Raw genomic sequence first — 22,844 nt, forward strand, 5'->3', positions numbered from 1 at the left:
ACATCAAGAAAGGACGGAGTTTGTCATGTGATGAACGCCTGCTCCTGCGCCTGAAGGATGTCAAGGTGTTATCATGTGACTCTTTAGACAGTTTAAGCAATGCATGTCCAAACATTTACTCCATATCTGTGAACGTCGATCCTTTTGGAAATGCTGGAGGAAGCAGCCAGGGCTCTCTGTTAGCCGCAGGCCTCCAGTCGTGGGCAGGCCAGCTGCGTCGCCTCTCAGTCCACCACCCCGGTCCTCTGGTGGACCTCCTCCCTGCCTTGCGAGTTGCAGGCTCCTCATTGGTCTCGCTCACCCTGGAGGGGGTGAAACCAGCCCGCACACCCCTCTGCTGGAGGTCATCGAGGTCTGTCCCAGACTCCGAGATCTGCTCATCTCTGCCGAACCTCCCACTGCCCCACAGGGAGCAGAAGACGAGGAGGATCAGGGGGACGACCCAGATCTTCCGCAGCTGCCTAACCTCTGCTCTCTCACACTCAAGTAAGGCCACTATAAATACGCTACGTAGTACACGAGGAACTAATGACCCGTGTTTGTGAGATGGTGGATTTACAGTTTGCTCCCGATGCGGACTACACAAGCATTCATGTCTTTGACATGGCTATGCTGTGCCATGCATGGAAAATCCTGTTATTTCACATAAACCTATCTCTTAACTTATCTATGATATGTATCTAAGTAAAACTAAAAGGGAAGTGGTCTAGATCCATGCATCTACCTTACTGAACAAGTGCCACAGACTCTGACCTCTGAACTTGCTGTGTAAGTTTAAAAGGGAAGTGGAATTTCCCATAAATTATTTATGTTTGTTGTTAGAATAATATGCATGAAGAAAACTATTGCTTTTTACAAGAGTCAACCAAATTGATTGTTAGGAAGGCAGATGAGAAATGCTGTATACACTTTGGTTTTCTTTTAAGATATGTGTAGGAATTTCTGCATTATTTTATTCCAGCACATCTGTATACTAAGAGGAACACGGACATTAATCCAGTTAGTTTTAGTTAGTTATCTTCACTAAAACTCAATAGTTCCTATTGTTGAGCTTTTATCAAGACTGTCTTTGTGTCATTTACCAAATTTTTTTATTTTATTTCCTAGCAGGTATAATTACATCGAACCATGACCAATAACTACTACTTCGTAATAATCCATCTTTCTTGTCTATCTCTTTGTCTCAAGCTTCTCCTATGAGCACAGCCAAATGAAGCCCGTCATGTCCTGGATGTCCCTGAGAAGGGTGCTCAAGTGTCTCCTGGCTGGTTCTCCTTTACTGGAGAAGCTCTCACTGGTCTCCCTGCCCTGCCCTCTGAACTGCGTTTTAAAGGATGTACTACACGTAATGGACTTGGACCAGTATCTCTTTGCAAATTCCACAAACTCACCTCCCATGCCACTTGGACGGATACAGCGTATTGACCTGCCGCGCACTGATGTGAAGATGATAAGTGAGAAGTTTAATGCAACGGAGCAAGAGACTCAATCATGTAGATGTGAGTCACTGCTGGCGGATCAGTCAGCTCGAGTGGTTGAACTGCGAGACGTCCAGTAAAGTCCAAGTTGTCTGGTTGTGAAGAGATGAGCGGCTTCCCATACGGGAGCAACACTGTTAAAGGTGGACGTGAAGGAGGATAAATCAATTATTCAGATAAAAATACAATGCATACCTTTTACCATGTCAATTACATTCGTATCTCAACTCGTATGACTACAACTCTATAACTTGTCTTACTTCCTATTCAATGCTAAACATTGATTTTACAGACTGTTTTTTTTCACTGACAAACTGCAATTTGTTCTTAATACCTGTCTCAAATCCAACCATGTTATTCCGATAGGACCTTAAATACATTGTATGATATCAATATGTGTGAGGTTGTCCTTTCAGGACACCATACAAGTAAAAAAATCACGAGATGTTTCAAGTTGTTCTTTGATTTTTTTCAATGTTGAATATTTGATATAGACTTAGCAAAGGATACCCATATTACTCCCTATGTTTATGGTATTTTGAAACAACCCAGACTGATAAAGTTGTTTTCTCCTATATTCCTATAGTACCTTACATTGTATCAATATGTGTGAGGTGGTCCTTTCAGGACACCATACAAGTAAAAGAATCACAAGATGATTTTTAAAAATGTTAAATATTTGATATAGACCTAGCAAAGGGTACTGTCGTGTTGTAATGGTTTGTATATATATTTGCACATGAAAATAAGAAAGTCTATGGTTTTAAATTAATACATAAGAAAGCTAGGATAAACGATAAAGGATATTATGAAGGATATTCCAAAGAATGTATTATGAAAACATAGAAAGTCCCTGTCACTGAAAATATGATTATTGTATTATTCTTGCAACTGTACTACTGACTGTAAGATGTGTTGTGCTTATTATAATTATGGCAAGACGTGAGGATGAATGAAATGTATTGATTTTGGGAGGCGTAGTCAGAATGGGAGTTTCTACTAGATCTCGTCATAACAGCTGTTTTAACCGGAACCGGAAGTATATATGATTTGTGATCCTTATTCTTTTATTAAATACCTTATATTATAACTTTCTGAATCCGGAACTTTTTCCAGCACTATGACCTGGCAGATCTTTTTTTTTACTTAACAGTACCCAGATTACTCCCTATGTTCATGGTATTATGAAACAACCCAGACTTATAAAGTTCGGGGCGATCAGCGAGCAGGAGTCGGCACACCCCGAGGCTGCTTTCATTGTGGCGGGGGACTTCAACAAAGCGAACCTGAAGAAAGTTCTCCCGAAGTTCTACCAACACATAAAAGGCAACACGAGGGGGGAGCGGATTCTTGACCACTGCTACACTCCTTCCGGATGGATACAAAGCCCTCCTCCGCCCACCGTTCGCAAATCGGACCACCGCCCATCCAACTACTCCCGCCTACAGGCAGAGGCTTAAGCAGCAACCAATCGCTGTGAAGGAAGTGCAACGCTGGTCGGACCAATCGAGTCTATGCTACAGGACTGTTTTGAACGTGCGGACTGGGATATGTTCAGGGTCGTCGGACAACAACGCCAGTGAGTACGCGTCCTCAGTCACCGGGTTCATCAAGAAATGCATAGATGACGTTGTTCCTACCAAGTCGGTTCGGATTTATCCCAACCAGAAACCGTGGATAAATGGCGATGTTCGCGCTGCACTCGACGCGTAACACCGCCTTTGACTCGGAATATGGCGGAATACAAACGAGCCCGCTACGACCTCCGTAAGACCATCGGCTCTGCCAAGCGGGAGTTCAGGAACAAGGTGGAGGAGAAGCTCAAGAGCCATGACGTGAGAGGTGTGTGGAAGGGTCTACAGACAATCACGGACTTCAGAGGGAGAACCAGCGGTGAAGAGAACTCCTCTACCTCCCTCCCAGGCGAGCTAAATACATTCTTCGCTCGGTTCGACGTGAACGGCAGCCCGCCAAGGCAGCGCCGCCGAGGAGACCAGCCTGCTGATCATCTCAGAGGCCGACGTGCGCAGAGCCTTCAAGCGGGTGGACATCCGGAAGGCAGCAGGTCCCGACCACATCCCGGGCGCGCCTCAGAGCATGTGCAGACCAGTTGGCAGGAGTCTTCGCAGACATCTTCAACCTCTCCCTGTCCCAGGCTGTTGTTCCTGAGAGCTTCAAGATGTCCACCATTGTGCCTGTCCCCAAACACCCCAAGGTAACCTGCCTGAATGACTGGAGACCCGTAGCCCTCACCTCGATTGTCAGTAAATGCTTGAGAGGTTGGTCAAGGACTTCATTTGTTCCATGTTGCCTGCCACGCTGGACCCATGGCAATTTGCATATCGTCAAAACAGATCCACCGACGACGCATTGCCATGGCACTTCACACCGCCCTTTCCCACCTGGAGGAGGAACTGTTGTGTGCGAATGCTGGTTGTGGACTACAGCTCAGCGTTCAACACTATTGTTCCCGCCAAGCTCGACACCAAGCTCAGAGGTCTAGGCCTGCACTCTACCATGTGCAGCTGGATACTGGACTTCCTGTCGGGCCGCCGCCAGGTGGTGAGGATGGGCGGTACCACCTCAGAGCCGCTGACCCTCAACACGAGAGCCCCTCAGGGATGCGTGTTGAGCCCTCTCCTCTACTCCCTGTACACCCACGACTGCACGGCCATGCACAGCTCCAACGTCATCATCAAGTTTGCTGACGACACAACAGTGTTGGGGCTGATCACCGACGACGGCGAGACAGCCTACAGGGAGGAGGTTGGATCACTGGTACAGTGGGGCCAGGAGAACAGCCTCGCCCTCAACGCCAAGAAGACCAGGGAGCTGATCGTGGACTACAGGAAGCGGAGAGGAGAGCACACCCCATCTCCATAGACGGAGTTGCAGTAGAGAGGTCAGCAGCTTCAAGTTCCTCGGCGTGCACATCTCCGAGGACCTCACATGGACCACGCACACCACTCACGTGGTGAAAAGGGCCCAACAACGCCTGTATTTCCTTAGGCGACTGAGGAAATTCAACATGGCCCCCGCATCCTCAGAACATTCTACACCAGTACCATCGAGAGTGTTCTGACAGGTTGCATCACCGTCTGGTACGGGAACTGCACCGCCCTGGAGCGTAGGGCACTACAGAGGGTGGTGCGGTCGGCACAGTACATCGTTGGAGGTGAGCTTCCTCCATCCTGGACATATACACCAAGCGGTGCGTGGCCAGGGCCAAACGGATGCAAGACAATAACCACTCCCGCCACAAACTGTTCACCCTTCTACCGTCAGGCAGGCGATACCGCAGTATCAAGTGCCGCACAAACAGACTGAGGGACAGCTTCTTCAGTCAGGCCATCAGGCTGCTGAACAAGGACTGAGACCCTCATTAACACTACACACCAGAACATATTCTGTGAATATCTATGGCCATGGTGTATATTTTATTACATTGTTTATATATATATATATTGTATATATATATTGTATGTATATACATATATATATATATAGTCTCAAAAAAGTGTATATTTTATTACATTGTTTTATATATATATATTGTCATGATGTATATTCTATTACACTGTTTTATATATATATTGTTAATACTTTCTTCTTTTTTGTGTGTGGATATTGTATAGTTTATTCTCATTCTTATTCTTTTTTTAGTCTGCTACTGCTGTCGGGTGTTTTGCACATAAGAATTTCACGAACCGATTATACTTGTATAAAAGGGGATGTGACAATAAAAACTTGAAACTGAAAATTGAAACTGTTTTCTCCTCGTTCACATTCCAGCCAGTAGATGGCGATATTGCGCTTTAGTCCTTGTTGCAACCCGCTCTTAAAAGAAAACGAAGAAGAAGAATGTGGGCGGGGGTTGTTTAGGCTGTTTAGGTTGCATTCGGTTCCTCAACTTCTTATCCGGGCAACGTGGAGTCAAAATCAAACGCACCGTGTTCGCGACTTCCACGTCACTTACCGGAGACCTGCCACATACGAGCTCAGCGTTAGCCAGCGGTTAGCATCTGGCGGCACAGAAATGTAACTCTAATATTTTTCAAGAAAAAGGAGGGACTTCCATGTATTTGCGAGTAAGTATGAAACGATGTAAAGGCCACGGACACATGACTTCTCAGTGTTGACACGGTGCGTAACGGGACATCTCGCTCCGTTAGCTAACCGACAGCCGAACACGTCACGTTCGTTACACCAACGTAGCTAGATAGCCACAGACGTCTGTAAACGTTCGCTTACTTTATTTCTTATTTTTTAACTGGTTTTATTTCCCCTCGTCCTTTCTATTTGGGTCAGTTTTAATTCGTTTAAAATCCCGTTACAGCAGCGCAACGTAGCAATATATCCCAACAGATGAGTGTAACCCATCACTCGTCTCCCCGTTTTATCCACCGTGAGGCTGTTTTTATCATTCAAGACCTCTGAAGTTACCTAACAGATGTTAAGATGTTCGCTCTTTGGTCCTGAAAGGTCACGATGACGAGTGCGGGACCAGCGATGGAGCCGTGGATCAAGCCACAGCTCCGATCTGCAGGAGACTGATTATTGATTTACAGTTTAAGTACACTAACAAGTACAAGACATCTGCATCATGGGAAGGTTGGTTTGCTGTCATTCATGGGGATGGGGATTGTTTCGTGAACTTGTATCAAATCTCATGGCGCGGCTGTGTCCAGACGCCGTCGAGGTAGCTCCGCGGAGATTGTGCGCTCTTTTAGTTTTTGTGTTTATTTTTAATGTTTTCTTTGCCACAAACACATCGGCACTAACAGCATACGACCACAGCACACTTTTGGACATAAACTTTTGCGCAAAACAAGGGTTTTTGTCCACTTTTTCCATCGATCCAGCGTGGCCGGCAGAGATCGTCGAGCGAACCACATCAACAACAGTGGAGCCGCTACTACGGGAGACGACGAAAACATCGAGGGAAACGGAGCGGAATTGTGAACAGACTGAGAGTACAAGCCCACCGTCCACCTCTGCCCAGCATCCTTCTTGCTAACGTCAGTCTCTGGAAAATAAGATGGATGATGTTAGGGCAAGGATCAGATTCCAACGGGACATGAGGACTGTAATATCTTTTGTCTGGCGGAAACATGGCTGACCCGCTGGTGCGGATCGAGTCATATGCCCAACCGAGTCCTTCTCTGTTTTCCGTGCAGACAGAACGGAAGAGTCTGGTAAATCTAAGGGTGGAGGGTTTGCTTCATGACTAACAACATGTGGTGCGACCCCAAGAACATTAAGACTCTTTCTCGCTCCTGCTCACGAACCTGGAACATCTGGCGATCTCATGCCGTCCATTCTACCTTCCCGGAGTTCAGCTCGGTCATCACCACAGCCGTCTCCATACCACCACAAGCGGACACCGACGTAGCACTATCGGACCTACATGATGTGTTATGTCGGCATCAGAACAAGTATCCCGACCCGGCTGTGGTGGTGGCTGGGGACTTTAATAGGCTAACCTAAAAAGTCATGCCGAACTTTCACCAGCACATTACGTGTGCTACCAGAGGAAAGAACGTTGGACCACTGCTATACGCCATTCAAGAGAGGCTACAAGGCTGTCTCTCTCCTCCGTTCGGAAAATCAGACCATGCCGCCATTTTTCTGCTTCCGTACCGCAAAGATCGCGGAAGCGGTAGTGACGAGGAACGAAGCGGTGGTCTGACCAATCAGAGGCTGAGCTACAGGACGCTCTGCGTGTCGTCGACTGGGACATGATCCAATCCAGTTCCAGTGACGTCAGCGAGTTTGCGGACGTAGCAATGAGCCTCATAGCAACGCTGGCGGACACCATCGTCCCCACGGTAAAAGTTAGGGTCTTTCCTAACCAAAAGCCGTGGGTTGATAGATCCATCCGTGAAGCTGTGAACGCCTGCTGCTGCCTATAACTCCGGTCTTGTATCCGGCAACATGGACGAGTACAAGGCAGCGGTCTATGGACTGAGGAGGCGGTGAAGGAAGCCAAAGGAGGTACCGAGACAGAGTGGAATCACAGATGGAGCAGCGCGACACCAGGCGCCTATGGCAGGGACTACGGACTATCACAGACTACCAGAGCAGACCCGCGCAATGGTGAGTGCCGACGCATCCCTAGCGGACGACCTGAACTCATTTTATGCACGGTTTGAGGCTAGCAACAACAGCGCTAGCTCGCCGCTAACAACAACACCGTTAAGCGTAGCCGAGGTGAGTTCTACCGCTGGGGATGAACACAATCTCTGTGACCGAGCACAGTGTGAGGAGGGCTCTGTTGAGGGTGAACACCAGGAAAGCTGCAGGTCCAGATGGCATATCTGGGCGAGTACTGAAGACCTGTGCTAACCAGCTAGCTCCAGTGTTCACCACAATATTCAACCTCTCCTGGCTGAGTCCGTGGTCCCCGCCTGCTTCAAGAGATCCACTATTGTCCCTGTGCCCAAGAATGCTTCTCCAGCATGTATGAATGACTACCGACCGGTGGCCCTCACCTCGGTGGTCATGAAATGCTGAGAGGCTGATAAAGGACTACAGCTGCGCCTTCCTCCCTTCCTCCATGGACCCGCTGCAGTTTGCTTATCGCCCAAACAGATCCACGGATGATGCTGTCTCCCAGGTACTGCACACCACACTCTCTCATTTGGACAGCCAGAGGGGGCTATGTGAGACTGCTGTTCATTGATTATAGGTCAGCATTCAACACCATAGTCCCTCCAGACAGGCCGGCAAGCTGATTGAGCTGGGACTGAACACCCCTGTGTGCTTGGATCCTGGACTTCCTGACCGTCAGGCCACAGGTGGTCAGGGTGGGCAGACACACCTCCAAATCCCTCACCCTGAACACAGGATCCCCAGGGTTGCGTCCTCAGCCCCCTACTGTACTCCCTGTACACACATGACTGTGTGGCCAGGTTCAGCTCAACACCATCATCAAGTTTGCGGATGACACAGTGGTGGTGGGCCTGATCTCCGACAACGACGAGAAGGCCTACCTGGAGGAAGTTGCTGATCTGTCACTCTGGTGCCAGGACAACAGCCTCATCATGAATGTCACCAAAACTAAGGAGCTGATTGTGGACTTTAGGAGGGTACAACAACAGAGGACGTACTCACCACTGGGGATTAACGGGACTACTGTGGAGAGGGTGAGCGGTATAAATACCTGGGAGTCCACATCACCGAGGATCTGACATGGTCAACAAACACAGACACTCTGGTGAGAAAGGCAAGGCAGCGCCTCTACCACCTCAGGCAGCTGAGGAAATTTAAAGTTTCCCAGAGGATCCTTCAGTCCTTCTACTCTGGAGCTGTAGAGAGCGTCCTGACAGGAAGCATCACAGCCTGGTTTGGCAACTGCTCCGCTCAGGACAGGAAGGCTCTGCAGAGAGTAGTGCGTTCGGCTGAGCGCACTATTGGAACTACACTCCCACCCTGCAGGACTTGTACACCAGGAGGTGCAGAACCAGAGCCGGCAGGATCATGAAGGATCCTCACCACCCCAACAACAGACTGTTTCAGCTGCTGCGGTCAGGCAGGCGCCTCCGTAGTCACGCTGCAAGAACAGAGAGACTGAGACGGAGTTTCTTTCCTCAGGCCATCAGGATTGTGAACTCCGACCTCACCAGGACCCCCACATAGACCCACACAACTGCCCCTCTTAGGCACACACACACACACACACACACACACACACTTACTGTAAATATTGTGTTGTTTTTATTGTAAATAGTGTGTACTTGTTGCCCTTGCACATTCCTGCTGAGCATTGCCACTTTCATTTCACTGCACACCCTGTGTGTGTATGTGACAAATAAAACATCTTGAATCTCTGGGATAATGTTAGTCGTACTCTGCTCAGGCTCTTCTCTTCCATCTGTTGACAGGATCAGCTTCTCGTGCCTTTTCCCAGCACCGTGGCATTTCAGCCTCTCGTCCCAGGTTCTTCCTCGGCTCCTGGTACCTTCCCTCAGACAGCTGCTCTTCATCGGCCTGGTGCTCTGCCTCATAGGACTGCTCTACCTGCTGCTTGTCACTGGAAAGGGGCACGCCAGATGGATCGGTTGCTCTCCTCTGGTTTTATCGATAGATATAGTTGAGTATCATCTGCATAACAATGAAAGTTTATGGAATGTTTCCTGATAATATTGCCCAAAGGAAGCATGTATAAGGTAAATAAAATTGGTCCAAGCACAGAACCTTGTGGAACTCCGTGATTAACGTTGGTGGTTATCGGCGTCATCGTTTACAAATACAAACTGGATCGATCTGATAAATAGGATTTAAACCAAATTAGTGCCGTGCCTGAAATGCCAATCGACTGCTCCAGTCTCTGTAATAGGATGTCATGGTCAATGGTGTCGAATGCAGCACTAAGGTCTAACAAGACCAGGACAGAGGAGTCCTTTATCTGCTGCCATTAAGAGGTCATTTGTAATTTTCACCAGTGCCGTCTCGGTGCTGTGGTGTTTTCTAAATCCTGATTGAAATTTCTCAAATAAACTATTATGATGTAGAAAGTCGCACAACTGATTTGCGACCACTTTCTCAAGGATCTTGGAGAGGAAGGGGAGGTTAGAGATCGGTCTGTAGTTAGCCAACACCTCTGGATCCAGAGTGGGCTTCTTCAAGAGAGGTTTAATAACAGCCATCTTGAAGGAGTGTGGTACGTGGCCTGTTAGCAGAGACACATTGATAATATCTAATTGAGTGCCGTCAATTAATGGCAAAACGTCTTTAAGCAGCCTCGTCGGGATGAGGTCAAGAGACAGGTTGCGGGTTAGAAGTAGAAACCGTTGAAGATAATTGGTCACGGTTGATGGGAGAAAAGGCCTCAAATATACACCAGGGCATACAGCGGTTTCCAAGGCCATTCCACTTGAGGACAGATTGGCACTGGTTAAGGGCAAGAGATTATTAATCTTGTCCCTAATAGTTACAATGTTTTCATTAAAGAAGTTCATGAAGTCTTTACCACTGAGGTCTATAGAATACTGGCTCCACAGAGCTGTGACTCTCTGTCAGCCTGGCTACAGTGCTGAAGAGAAACCTGGGTTGTTTTATTTTCTCTATTACTGATGAGTAATAGGCTGCTCTGGCATTACGGAGGGCCTTCTTATAAGTTTTAAGACTATCTCGCCAAACTAAGCGGGATTCTTCCAGATTAGTTGAGCGCCATATGCTTTCAAGCTTTAGTGGCGTTGCTTTAGTTTGCGGGTCTGAGGGTTATACCAGGAGCAACCCTCCTCTTCCTCACTGTCTTCTCCTTCAGAGGGGCTATCAAGTCCAGTGTAATTCTCAGAGAGCCTGTGGCACTGTCAACAAGATGATCAATCTGGGACGGACTAAAGTTAGACCAGGAGTCCTCTGTTATATTGAGGCGTGGTATCGAATCAAATACAGAAGGAATCGCTTCTTTAAATTTAGCTACAGCACTATCAGTTAGACATCTAGTGTAGAAACTTTTGACTAACGGAGTACCTCGGTAGTATAAATTCAAAAGTTATGAGGTTGTGGTCTGACAGAAGAGGATTCTGTGGGAAGACGTTCAAATGCTCAATGTCAACGCCATAAGTAAGAACAAGATCAAGCGTGTGGCCAAAGCTGTGAGTGGGTTTCTGTACTCTCTGACAGAAGCCAATCGAGTCCAACAAGGAGATGAATGCAGCACCTAGGCAATCATTATCAGCTTTGCTGTTTTTACACTCTATGATACTCTCACATGTGAGTTACTGCTTAACCAGTTGGTCTATGACAAGCTCAATAGTTATTAAACCGGTCGAACTACTCTATAAAAAAGCATTGAAAATACTGGATAAAAAACCATTTAAGTATCATCATTGCTATATTTTAACCAAATACAAAATGTTAAGTTTTAATAATTTTAGAAAATTTACTTTGGCCTGTTTGATTTTCAAAATACTAAATGGCTCTAAGCATACCCCTTAAAACCTTTATCAAACATCGATCTATTAACTCCACTCTGTCCACCAGAGCTGTCACAAACAGGGACTGTGAGGTCCCATTTAGAAAAACCCTGTTTGAGCAAAATGTGCTGTCCTTCAAAGGATGCATGATGTGGAACAGCCTACCTCCTTCTATAAGGAAAGCCCCAGCCTGGTCACCTTCAAAGGCCACCTGAAGGCATGGCTCAGACTTCATCAGCCCTGTGACCATTAGAGTTAATCCACGGTATCCAAATGTCTTGCATGCACCTTTTATTAATCTTTTTCTTCTTTTGTATTACTGTACTGTCATGTGTGAAGTGATGTGTGCTTTCCATTTCACTCTGCTTGCATTCTTAAATTACATCAACCTGCCAAGGGACTACAGATGGAAACTAGCCTCCCGGCTATAATCTGGCATATTTACATGTACATTGTATTGTCAATCAATATGCACTGTCCCTTATTCTCTAAATAAATAAATTAAATTAAAATTAAATTAAGTTGATTTTAATGCTCATCAATATGATATAAATGTGTTAAACGTACAGACCGGCCCAAAATCACAAACAAAATCAATTCACAATCAAAATGATTTATTATAAACCACATTATTGAGCTATGACTATTATTGGGGGGGGGGGGGGGGAGTAAATCATCCCTGTAGTATTTTGAATTGTGTTAATTGTGTACTTACCATTTTGAGGCTGGAGTCTAACACATGAGTGCCATTGCCGTTTTTCTTAACTCTTTCCTTCCACTCCTTTTCCTCAGCTGCAAATTTATTTCTCTCCTTGACCAGTCTGTCCTTGTGTGGCTGTTGTGCCTTACATCTTGAACATGTTTTGCATGCAACATAAATGCTGGCTTTGCATGACACACATATTTTGATATTGCGTGTCCCCTTCTTGTCTGCAAAAGGATGAAGTAAACACTTATTTTCTCAAACATGAGTCTGTCAGAATATATTGTGAAACAAAGAGATTGTCAATTGTTAGCAGAGGTATTGTGTAGTCTATACCAGAGGTCCCCAACCTTTTTTGAGCCACGGACCGGTTCCGTGTCAGAAATAATTTTCACGGACCGGCAATATAAATGACGTAATACATATGACGTCATACAATTATACGAAGGGCATATAGTGCCAAAACTACAACTCATCATTACGCCGAATTAGTGTGAGCCGTGCGCTTGTTTACCTGCAACGAGCCGCTAATGGAGACGGCGACACAGACGTGTGTTTGGTCCGGTGCTCCTAACCGAGTTCTGGTCGCTGTCATTAGAACACCGGCAGAGTTATTGTGTGAAATGTCCCTTAAGGCCACCGTCATTTGCATCTCCAGCACATTTTTTTCTAGCTCGGACGGGCTCGATTCACCGGGTGGGTTTGTTTACAAATGGGTTGCAGGTCTATTCTGTTGCAGTCGGGTCTTTTGTGGTTGGAGTACCGCTCAAACTCTTTTAAAAGCCTCTTCCACCCGGTCAACGTCTGAAACATGTAGAATGTTCCGCTGTTCACTCGCCCACACAGCAGAGACTTTATCGGCCAACTTGAAAACAGTTGTCATTTCCCTGAAGTGACAGAATTCATTGAGCAGGTTGAATCTGTTGAATTTGTCACTGAAATGTGCCGCAAGCAGAGGGTTCGGCGCGTGAGACTCGCCTGCTAAACCCGAACTTTAAGACTCCTGAACGCGGCTCAGACGTACACACGGGTGGATCCGGTCCTTTTTCAAAATAAAATATTTTTCCGACTGATTAAAAAAAAAAAATTTTAACTTTATTTATTCACTTTTTTTCCGCGGGTTTCTTCATGTTTTTGAATAAAAGACTACATTACCCACATTTGAGACGGAGCCCGACCACTCTGCGGTATTTTTTTCAAACCGGTTGAACTCCAACTATGATGTTGATTGTATCGAGGCGGAAGGTGCAACTCTAGGGAATTGTAGTTTTTTTACTAAATAGTCTATTTCCTTAAAATTGGAAGTTGTAAGTTTCCAAATGAGAAACACAGATCAGTTTAAAGTAGTAATAAACACATTTGTGCTATTATATTTTAAATATATAATTGTTAAATGAGTGAATATTTACTTCAACCATAGTTTAACCATAATAGTCTGCACCCCCAGCTGTTGTCAATACTTACATTGCAGCTGAGGTCAATAGTTCTCTAACAGTTGGATCCTTGTCTGTAGTCCATTTTGTTGCTGATTTATAAGCCTTCGGCTATGCACAATTAAGGGTCACGGTTCAAATGTCAATATGTCAACGCAACAGCCATGTACAATGTTCAAACTAGCATATGTCCCTTTGCAGGTTGAGACTTTTCCAATGAACTATTTAGTGTAGGTCTACGGCAACATTTTAATTTCTCCATTTCTTGGGCACACATACTGTAGTTTCAGAGAGCACTATATTTCAATCGGTAGAGACCAGTCGAATACAGTAAAGATAATTGTTTATTGTTAACAGATGATAGCCTATGTGATGATAAAGTCTCAGAGTCTTTGGCACTTGGACTCTAAAGGGAGATTTGTAATTGAGGGCCGTCTGCCCCAATCAGCAACGTTAGAACTCCCTGTGGAGTCCAGACCTGGTTGTGGTGGTCAGTGGGGGACTCGGGCTGTGTTCAAGAGGGTCAGTGGGGAACCCAGGCTCTGTTCATGAGGGTCAGTGGGGAACCCGGGCTGTGTTCAAGAGGGTCAGTGGGGAACCCGGGCTGTGTTCAAGAGGGTCAGTGGGGAACCCAGGCTCTGTTCATGAGGGTCAGTGGGGAACCCGGGCTGTGTTCAAGAGGGTCAGTGGGGAACCATGCTGTGTTCATGAGGGTCAGTGGGGAACCATGCTGTGTTCATGAGGGTCAGTGGAGAACCATGCTGTGTTCATGAGGGTCAGTGGGGAACCCAGGCTCTGTTCATGAGGGTCAGTGGGGAACCCGGGCTGTGTTCAAGAGGGTCAGTGGGGAACCATGCTGTGTTCATGAGGGTCAGTGGGGAACCATGCTGTGTTCATGAGGGTCAGTGGAGAACCATGCTGTGTTCATGAGGGTCAGTGGAGAACCATGCTGTGTTCATGAGGGTCAGTGGGGAACCCGGGCTGTGTTCAAGAGGGTCAGTGGGGAACCCGGGCTGTGTTCATGAGGGTCAGTGGGGAACCATGCTGTGTTCATGAGGGTCAGTGGGGAACCATGCTGTGTTCATGAGGGTCAGTGGAGAACCATGCTGTGTTCATGAGGGTCAGTGGAGAACCATGCTGTGTTCATGAGGGTCAGTGGGGGATTCGGGCTCTGTTCGTGACCCTGACTGCAGACGGGAAGAAGCTGTCAGCTGTCTGTGTGGCCAACCGTGTGGCATGAGGTCTTGGTCCTGGATGCGAGGGGTCAGCTTCAATCCTCCTTGCTCGCTTCAGGGTCCTTGAAGCGAGCAAGTCCTGAAGGGACGGCAGATTGCAGCCAATCGTTAGTTTGTGTCTCGTTGTACCCGTTTGAAGTTTATTTTTTGTTTTGAGTCTCCTACTGGTTAGTTCGATGCTTTGATTTACATTTTGTATTTGGAGGAAGAGGCCCCTGTCATCTTAGATCCCTCGCCTGTGCCCGTTGACTTATCGATCCATGCCTGAGCCAGAGGGGCAAGGTTTTGTACATAACTCTATACAGATTGACAGTTTGCTGTGTGATACATATTTATAATATAATTTGGTTTCAAGTTGTTGTTTTTAACACTGGAATGTTGAATTCCATAGCCTACTTTGCAGTAACATTTGTGTTTTTTTAAATGACATTGGCTTATTACTCTTTATCCCCTAGTTTTTACTGGCCCAAGGTTTCATGAAAGAAATTTGCACAGATTTCAGTGTGTGTGTGTGTTTTTTCATTCTAAAAGTGATAGGGGTGGCTTTCATACTTCGGGATTTTGGAGGTAGGCCTATCCGTTCAATGTTGTGCATTGCAGCCTGTATAACTGCAAATCACATTCGGCTTTTTCATTTAAAAAAGGATAAAACATATTCAGGTAAACAATAGCAGCACATACAGAACACACTAACACACACGCACACATACATAACTTTTACATTAGTTATCGGGTTGTCAGAAGTGTATTTGACTACGTGTCACGTCACGAATTTTGTCCTCGTCATGTTTCCCGCTGGCGCCGAATAGATCTCTCCGCTCGATATTTGACTGCAGAGGAAATCCAGCGGTAAGTATGTTTGGTAAAAATAAGTATGGCTTGAGTAGCAAGTATTGTTGGAGTCAAAAAGCTCTAAACTAGCTTAAAGAAAAGCCAATTACATCTGTTGTCAAAGCCCTTTTACATTTAAGCTAGCCTACACGTTAGTTGTTATAATGTCATAGGCCTATGTAGGCCTACTGAGCGCTAAATATAAGACAAACAATGCTGTTATCCTTAGATTTGTTTTAATTGCTATTTAGAATCTGTATAAGCTCATGTCTTCAGCCAGTCCAATAACTTTGTCAAATATGCTACAGTTTCTATTCGTGATAGGCCCTACCGACAGATGCTAGAGAACCATGGCTGGAAGGATTGATATAGATAGATAGATAGATAGATGTATACTTTATTGATCCCGCAAGCGGGAAATTACAGGCAGATCCAGGAAGATTACAGCATACGGGGAAGGGAAAGGAAAAAAAAACAAAAAACCCCTAGATGGGTACAGTGTGGGAGCAGAAAAAAAAAAAAAAAACAAAGCACAAAGCACGCTCTAAACAACAAGACATACAGCGTGAGAGGGGAGGGGAAACCAGAGAAGAGACTGGGGCTCCTCAGGCAGGGGGGCAGGGGGTAACCAGCGTAGACAGACAGGCAGCCAGCCGCAGCCGTTAGCGTAGTAGACCACACTGGGGGGGGCTAGCAGGCGCGCGTGGGATGGGGGGAGTGGGGGTGGTGAATGCATGGGTGTGTGTGGTGTGGAGTTGTGTAGTAGTTGGCGGTATTGTCCAAGGAAATGATGAGGACTCTGATGAAGATATGTTTCGAATATTAGAAATGAGTGATGAACTGAGCAGCAGGATTGGTACCCAGTCAAATGAAGAACATATGATTCGAATATCGGAAATGAGTGCTGAACTGAGCAGCAGGATTGACACCCCGTCAGATGATGAAGCTGAACTCAGTTCCAAACAAAAAATGGAAAAGGTAAGTGCAACCAAAAGTTACATTTAAATATAATGTAGCAGTCTTCATACTGTGATGTATTTGGTGTTAACAATTGTAATGTGGTGGTGAAGTGACAACGTTTTCGTCGACATGCTGAATAGGGCCGTAAAATGCCTGCAGTAAAATGGAGAAAACGAGACCAATTTGGCCGGCTGATTATACAGAGTTGCAGTTCCTCCAAAAGTATGTATTCCAAAACATACTGTGTCACTGTTATTTCTTTGCTTTTTTATAATTACATTTTTAATGACTATCCTTGTCTTCCTAGCGTACTCCAAACGTAAAGCAAAATCTTGCCAGATGCAGCAACCAAGTACTTCTGCAGAACATGTTGCAGACAGTCCAGAAGGTAAGTTTCTATCAGTGTCAACCTCTTTTGTGGGGGCGCGCAGCAGAGTGTGCAGCTGAGCACTTTTTCAGTTTTTAGTTGGAGCATGCATCTTCAATATTTTAAATTTTTTCTAGCTTTTCCTGCACGTAACTGCTCTATTTATTTTGTCTAATGCTTTCTCACCTACTCTCTTCCATTTTATGGCCTTGGTTGGTTAATGAAGTATGTGTGTGTACATTAATCTTTATTTTATATACCTAACTTTGGCAACACGATGGTGTCCATATGACCTGTGTTTGTGAGATGGTGGATTTACAGTTTGCTCCTAATACAGACTACACAAGCATTCATGTCTTTGACATGGCTATGCTGTGCCATGCATGGAAAATCCTGTTATTTCACATGAACCTAACTCTTATCTTATCTATGATATGTATCTCAGTAAAACTAAAAGGGAAGTGGTCTAGATCCATGCATATACCTTACTGAACAAGTGCCACAGACCCTGACCTCTGAACTTGCTGTGTAAGTTTAAAAGGGAAGTGGAATTTTCCATAAATTATTTATGTTTATTGTTAGAATAATATGCATGAAGAAAACTATTGCTATTTACAAGAGTCAACCAAATTGATTGTTAGGAAGGCAGATGAGAAATGCTGTATACACTTTGGTTTTCTTCTAAGATATGTGTAGGAATTTCTGCATTATTTTATTCCAGCACATCTGTATACTAAGGAACACAGACATTAATCCAGTTAATTTTAGTTAGTTATCTTCACTAAAACTCAATAGTTCCTATTGTTGAGCTTTTATCAAGACTGTCTTTGTGTCATTTACCAAATTTAAATTTTTTATTTCCTAGCAGGTATAATTACATCGAACCATGACCAATATCTACTACTTCGTAATAATCCATCTTCCTTGTCTATCTCTTTGTCTCAAGCTTCTCCTATGAGCACAGCCAAATGAAGCCCGTCATGTCCTGGATGTCCCTGAGAAGGGTGCTCAAGTGTCTCCTGGCTGGTTCTCCTTTACTGGAGAAGCTCTCACTGGTCTCCCTGCCCTGCCCTCTGAACTGCGTTTTAAAGGATGTACTACACGTAATGGACTTGGACCAGTATCTCTTTGCAAATTCCACAAACTCACCTCCCATGCCACTTGGACGGATACAGCGTATTGACCTGCCGCGCACTGATGTGAAGATGATAACAGTGAGAAGTTTAATGCAACGGAGCAAGAGACTCAATCATGTAGATGTGAGTCACTGCTGGCGGATCAGTCAGCTCGAGTGGTTGAACTGCGAGACGTCCAGTAAAGTCCAAGTTGTCTGGTTGTGAAGAGATGAGCGGCTTCCCATACGGGAGCAACACTGTTAAAGGTGGACGTGAAGGAGGATAAATCAATTATTCAGATAAAAATACAATGCATACCTTTTACCATGTCAATTACATTCGTATCTCAACTCGTATGACTACAACTCTATAACTTGTCTTACTTCCTATTCAATGCTAAACATTGATTTTACAGACTGTTTTTTTTCACTGACAAACTGCAATTTGTTCTTAATACCTGTCTCAAATCCAACCATGTTATTCCTATAGGACCTTAAATACATTGTATGATATCAATATGTGTGAGGTTGTCCTTTCAGGACACCATACAAGTAAAAAAATCACGAGATGTTTCAAGTTGTTCTTTGATTTTTTTCAATGTTGAATATTTGATATAGACTTAGCAAAGGATACCCATATTACTCCCTATGTTTATGGTATTTTGAAACAACCCAGACTGATAAAGTTGTTTTCTCCTATATTCCTATGGGACCTTACATTGTATCAATATGTGTGAGGTGGTCCTTTCAGGACACCATACAAGTAAAAGAATCACAAGATGATTTAAAAAAATGTTAAATATTTGATATAGACCTAGCAAAGGGTACTGTCGTGTTGTAATGGTTTGTATATATATTTGCACATGAAAATAAGAAAGTCTATGGTTTTAAATTAATACATAAGAAAGCTAGGATAAACGATAAAGGATATTATGAAGGATATTCCAAAGAATGTATTATGAAAACATAGTAGAAAGTCCCTGTCACTGAAAATATGATTATTGTATTATTCTTGCAACTGTACTACTGACTGTAAGATGTGTTGTGCTTATTATAACTATGGCAAGACGTGAGTATGAATGAAATGTATTGATTTTGGGAGGCGTAGTCAGAATGGGAGTTTCTACTAGAGCTCGTCACAACAGCTGTTTTAACCGGAAGTATATATGCTTTGTGATCCTTATTCTTTTATTAAATACCTTATATTATAACTTTCTGAATCCGGAACTTTTTCCAGCACTATGACCTGGCAGATCTTTTTTTTACTTAACAGTACCCAGATTACTCCCTATGTTCATGGTATTATGAAACAACCCAGACTTATAAAGTTGTTTTCTCCTCGTTCACATTCCAGCCAGAAGATGGCGATATTGCGCTTTAGTCCTTGTTGCAACCCGCTCTTAAAAGAAAACGAAGAAGAAGAATGTGGGCGGGGGTTGTTTAGGCTGTTTAGGTTGCATTCGGTTCCTCAACTTCTTATCCGGGCAACGTGGAGTCAAAATCAAACGCACCGTGTTCGCGACTTCCACGTCACTTACCGGAGACCTGCCACATACGAGCTCAGCGTTAGCCAGCGGTTAGCATCTGGCGGCACTGAAATGTAACTAATATTTTTCAAGAAAAAGGAGGGACTTTCATGTATTTGCGAGTAAGTATGAAACGATGTAAAGGCCACGGACACATGACTTCTCAGTGTTGACACGGTGCGTAACGGGACTTCTCGCTCCGTGAGCTAACCGACAGCCGAACACGTCACGTTCGTTACACCAACGTAGCTAGATATCCACAGACGTCTGTAAACGTTCGCTTACTTTATTTCTTATTTTTTAACTGGTTTTATTTCCCCTCTCGTCCTTTCTATTTGGGTCAGTTTTAATTCGTTTAAAATCCCGTTACAGCAGCGCAACGTAGCAATATATCCCAACAGATGAGTGTAACCCATCACTCGTCTTCCCGTTTTAACCACCGTGAGGCTGTTTTTCTCATTCAAGACCTCTGAAGTTACCTTACAGATGTTAAGATGTTCGCTCTTTGGTCCCGAAAGGTCACGATGACGAGTGCGGGACCAGCGATGGAGCCGTGGATCAAGCCACAGCTCCGATCTGCAGGAGACTGATTCTTGATTTACAGTTTAAGTACACTAACAAGTACAAGACGTCGGCATCATGGGAAGGTTGGTTTGCTGTCATTTATGGGGATGGGGATTGTTTCGTGAACTTGTATCAAATCTCATCAATGGGATAATGTTAGTCGTACTCTGCTCAGGCTCTCTTCTCTTCCATCTGTTGACAGGATCAGCTTCTCGTGCCTTTTCCCAGCACCGTGGCATTTCAGCCTCTCGTCCCAGGTTCTTCCTCGGCTCCTGGTACCTTCCCTCAGACAGCTGCTCTTCATCGGCCTGGTGCTCTGCCTCATAGGACTGCTCTACCTGCTGCTTGTCACTGGAAAGGGGCACGCCAGATGGATCAGAGAGGAAAATCACTTCCACAGGTAAACTGCTAAACATCTGCTCGGTGTTTATGTTGCAATGACCACAGGCAATGGTGTCTTAACACATCTCTGTTGTTCAAAAGGCACTTGGCAAAGGTGAATGATGTGGATGCAGCAGATACAAGCAACCCCAACCTGAACTACGGCCTGGTGGTGGACTGTGGCAGCAGTGGCTCCAGGGTATTTGTGTACTGCTGGCCCCGGCATAACGGTAATCCCCGTGAACTGCTGGACATTCGGCAAATGAGAGATCAACACCGCAAGCCGGTGGTCATGAAGATCAAACCAGGTAAGACACGTCTGGCTCGGGTTCTCGCTAATAAAGACGGTATTTAAAGGAGAGGACATGTGCATTCATTAACGATTAGCACTGTTTCTTAGACTTCTTACATGATGAAATATAAAGTAAAGCAAAACCATACATGCTAGCTTGTTGTTTACCCTCTAAAAGATATATTTTTGGTCGTTGTGTTTTTCCTTTTAGGTATCTCTGAATTGGCTAAAACACCTGAGAAAGCCAGTGATTATATCTATCCACTTCTGAGCTTTGCGTCCGAACACATTCCCAAAAATAAGCACCAAGAAACTCCCTTGTACATCCTGTGCACCGCCGGAATGAGAATCCTTCCTGAAAGGTACCGCCTGGTTTAATGAGCATAATCTCATCATGTTGCCCCAGATATAAATAGAGTTTCAAGAAATGTTCATTCCCCAGGTCTAAACAATGTTGCACTGAAACGAGAGAAGCATTGATGTCGTACATGCCATATATCTTATGAGGCCGTTTCTGTGATTATTTAATCTCAGTCAACAAGAAGCACTTCTTGAGGATCTGAGAACTGACATCCCCGTCCACTTCAACTTCCTCTTCTCCGATTCCCATGTGGAAGTGATTTCTGGAAAACAGGAAGGTAAATAAAAGGGATAATACAAATATATGAATACAAAGCAGAATGCTGAGTGTAAAATGTATTGCAATGCAAGCGCTTTATTTAGATTCATGACTTCATCAAACATTTGGATCGTACCATATTCGATACAATGCCATGGTTTTGATTCACCACGTCTTTGACGTTGAAAGACTTTAAAGGCAAACTAACATGGGCATCAAATGATCATTGATAGGCCCTGATTTATGGGATTGAAGATGCTTGTAAAAGTGAATATATTAACAGAACAGTTTGTAATCATTTGTTTTAGGTGTCTATGCATGGATTGGAATAAACTTTGTCCTCGGAAGGTTCAACCATGTGCACAATGGTAAGGAGTACCAAGTAGTAATTGAATTGTAGTAACGCTGTATATCATTCATTCACGTGATATCCCTGCTCTGCCTGACTCCATCACCTCTCTCCTGTTAATCCTTCAAGATGACAAAGCTGTCGTGGAGGTTCATGTCCCAGGCAGCGATCAGCAGGAGGCGCTGATGAGGAAAAGGACTGCCGGTGTCCTGGACATGGGCGGCGTCTCCACACAGATCGCATACGAAGTGCCCAAAACTGTAAGCTTTGCTTCTCCACAGCAGGTTATTATCCACAACCAATTCTGTTTTTGTGCCGTCTTTGGTTTTTGTCACTCACCCTTTGTTCTTCTCCCTCCTGTCAACCGTTGTCATTCCCTGGTTAAACCCTCTGTGCACCATGTTTGTCCCGTGGAGATGGTCTGCTCTCCATTCATCACTATTGAAGGCATACTGTAAGCCTGCTGCATGACTCCATAGCAGGATTTTTGGACTGAAACCATTGAGTCATAGACGTAGTGACCATCAAATGCAATGGAGGTTGCCCGTGTTAAGATCTTTGGTTTGTGTTGTTCGTGATTTACGTACTTAAGCAGGTTTGCTATACACTCGTTGTCCTTTTTCTCTCTCATTGGGCCTCATTCACCAATATACTCCGACGATTTTTTCCTTAAATTTGTTCTTTAGAAGGTTTTTTAGGAAAAGTCAGTTCCATGATGTGATCTTTAACCACAGAAATATTTGTATCTTATAAAAATGGAGCAAGAGACTCAATCATGTAGATGTGAGTCACTGCTGGCGGATCAGTCAGCTCGAGTGGTTGAACTGCGAGACGTCCAGTAAAGTCCAAGTTGTCTGGTTGTGAAGAGATGAGCGGCTTCCCATACGGGAGCAACACTGTTAAAGGTGGACGTGAAGGAGGATAAATCAATTATTCAGATAAAAATACAATGCATACCTTTTACCATGTCAATTACATTAGTATCTCAACTCGTATGACTACAACTCTTACTTCCTATTCAATGCTAAACATTGATTTTACAGACTGTTTTTTTTCACTGACAAACTGC

The 22,844-nt window shown here is 44.7% G+C and overlaps 1 protein-coding gene and 2 long non-coding RNA genes across 4 annotated transcripts; all 3 read left to right on the top strand.

The window, feature by feature from the left end:
* Window positions 1-343: 343 nt before the first annotated feature.
* On the top strand, window positions 344-2,568 carry LOC130196179 (uncharacterized). Its single transcript, XR_008832200.1, has 2 exons — window positions 344-486; window positions 1,189-2,568. It is a non-coding gene; the product is annotated as an uncharacterized LOC130196179 (long non-coding RNA).
* A 2,911-nt stretch (window positions 2,569-5,479) lies between these two features.
* On the top strand, window positions 5,480-9,530 carry LOC130196177 (uncharacterized). Its single transcript, XR_008832198.1, has 3 exons — window positions 5,480-5,566; window positions 5,961-6,089; window positions 9,362-9,530. It is a non-coding gene; the product is annotated as an uncharacterized LOC130196177 (long non-coding RNA).
* Window positions 9,531-19,604: 10,074 nt separating this feature from the next.
* Window positions 19,605-22,764, top strand: LOC130196167 (ectonucleoside triphosphate diphosphohydrolase 4-like). Of its 2 annotated transcripts, XM_056418056.1 has the most exons (9): window positions 19,607-19,692; window positions 20,089-20,217; window positions 20,337-20,534; window positions 20,618-20,823; window positions 21,019-21,169; window positions 21,342-21,445; window positions 21,735-21,794; window positions 21,905-22,035; window positions 22,192-22,764. In XM_056418056.1, the coding sequence occupies exons 2-9, from the start codon at window positions 20,210-20,212 to the stop codon at window positions 22,231-22,233; spliced, it is 900 nt and encodes a 299-aa protein (XP_056274031.1). In that variant the 5' UTR covers window positions 19,607-19,692; window positions 20,089-20,209; the 3' UTR covers window positions 22,234-22,764. The 2 variants fall into 2 exon arrangements, with proteins under 2 accessions (XP_056274029.1, XP_056274031.1); XM_056418054.1 differs by having other exon boundaries at window positions 19,605-19,692; window positions 21,905-22,764.
* Window positions 22,765-22,844: the final 80 nt, after the last annotated feature.

This window comes from Pseudoliparis swirei, chromosome 7 (assembly GCF_029220125.1).
Source record: "Pseudoliparis swirei isolate HS2019 ecotype Mariana Trench chromosome 7, NWPU_hadal_v1, whole genome shotgun sequence".
NCBI lineage: Eukaryota > Metazoa > Chordata > Actinopteri > Perciformes > Liparidae > Pseudoliparis > Pseudoliparis swirei.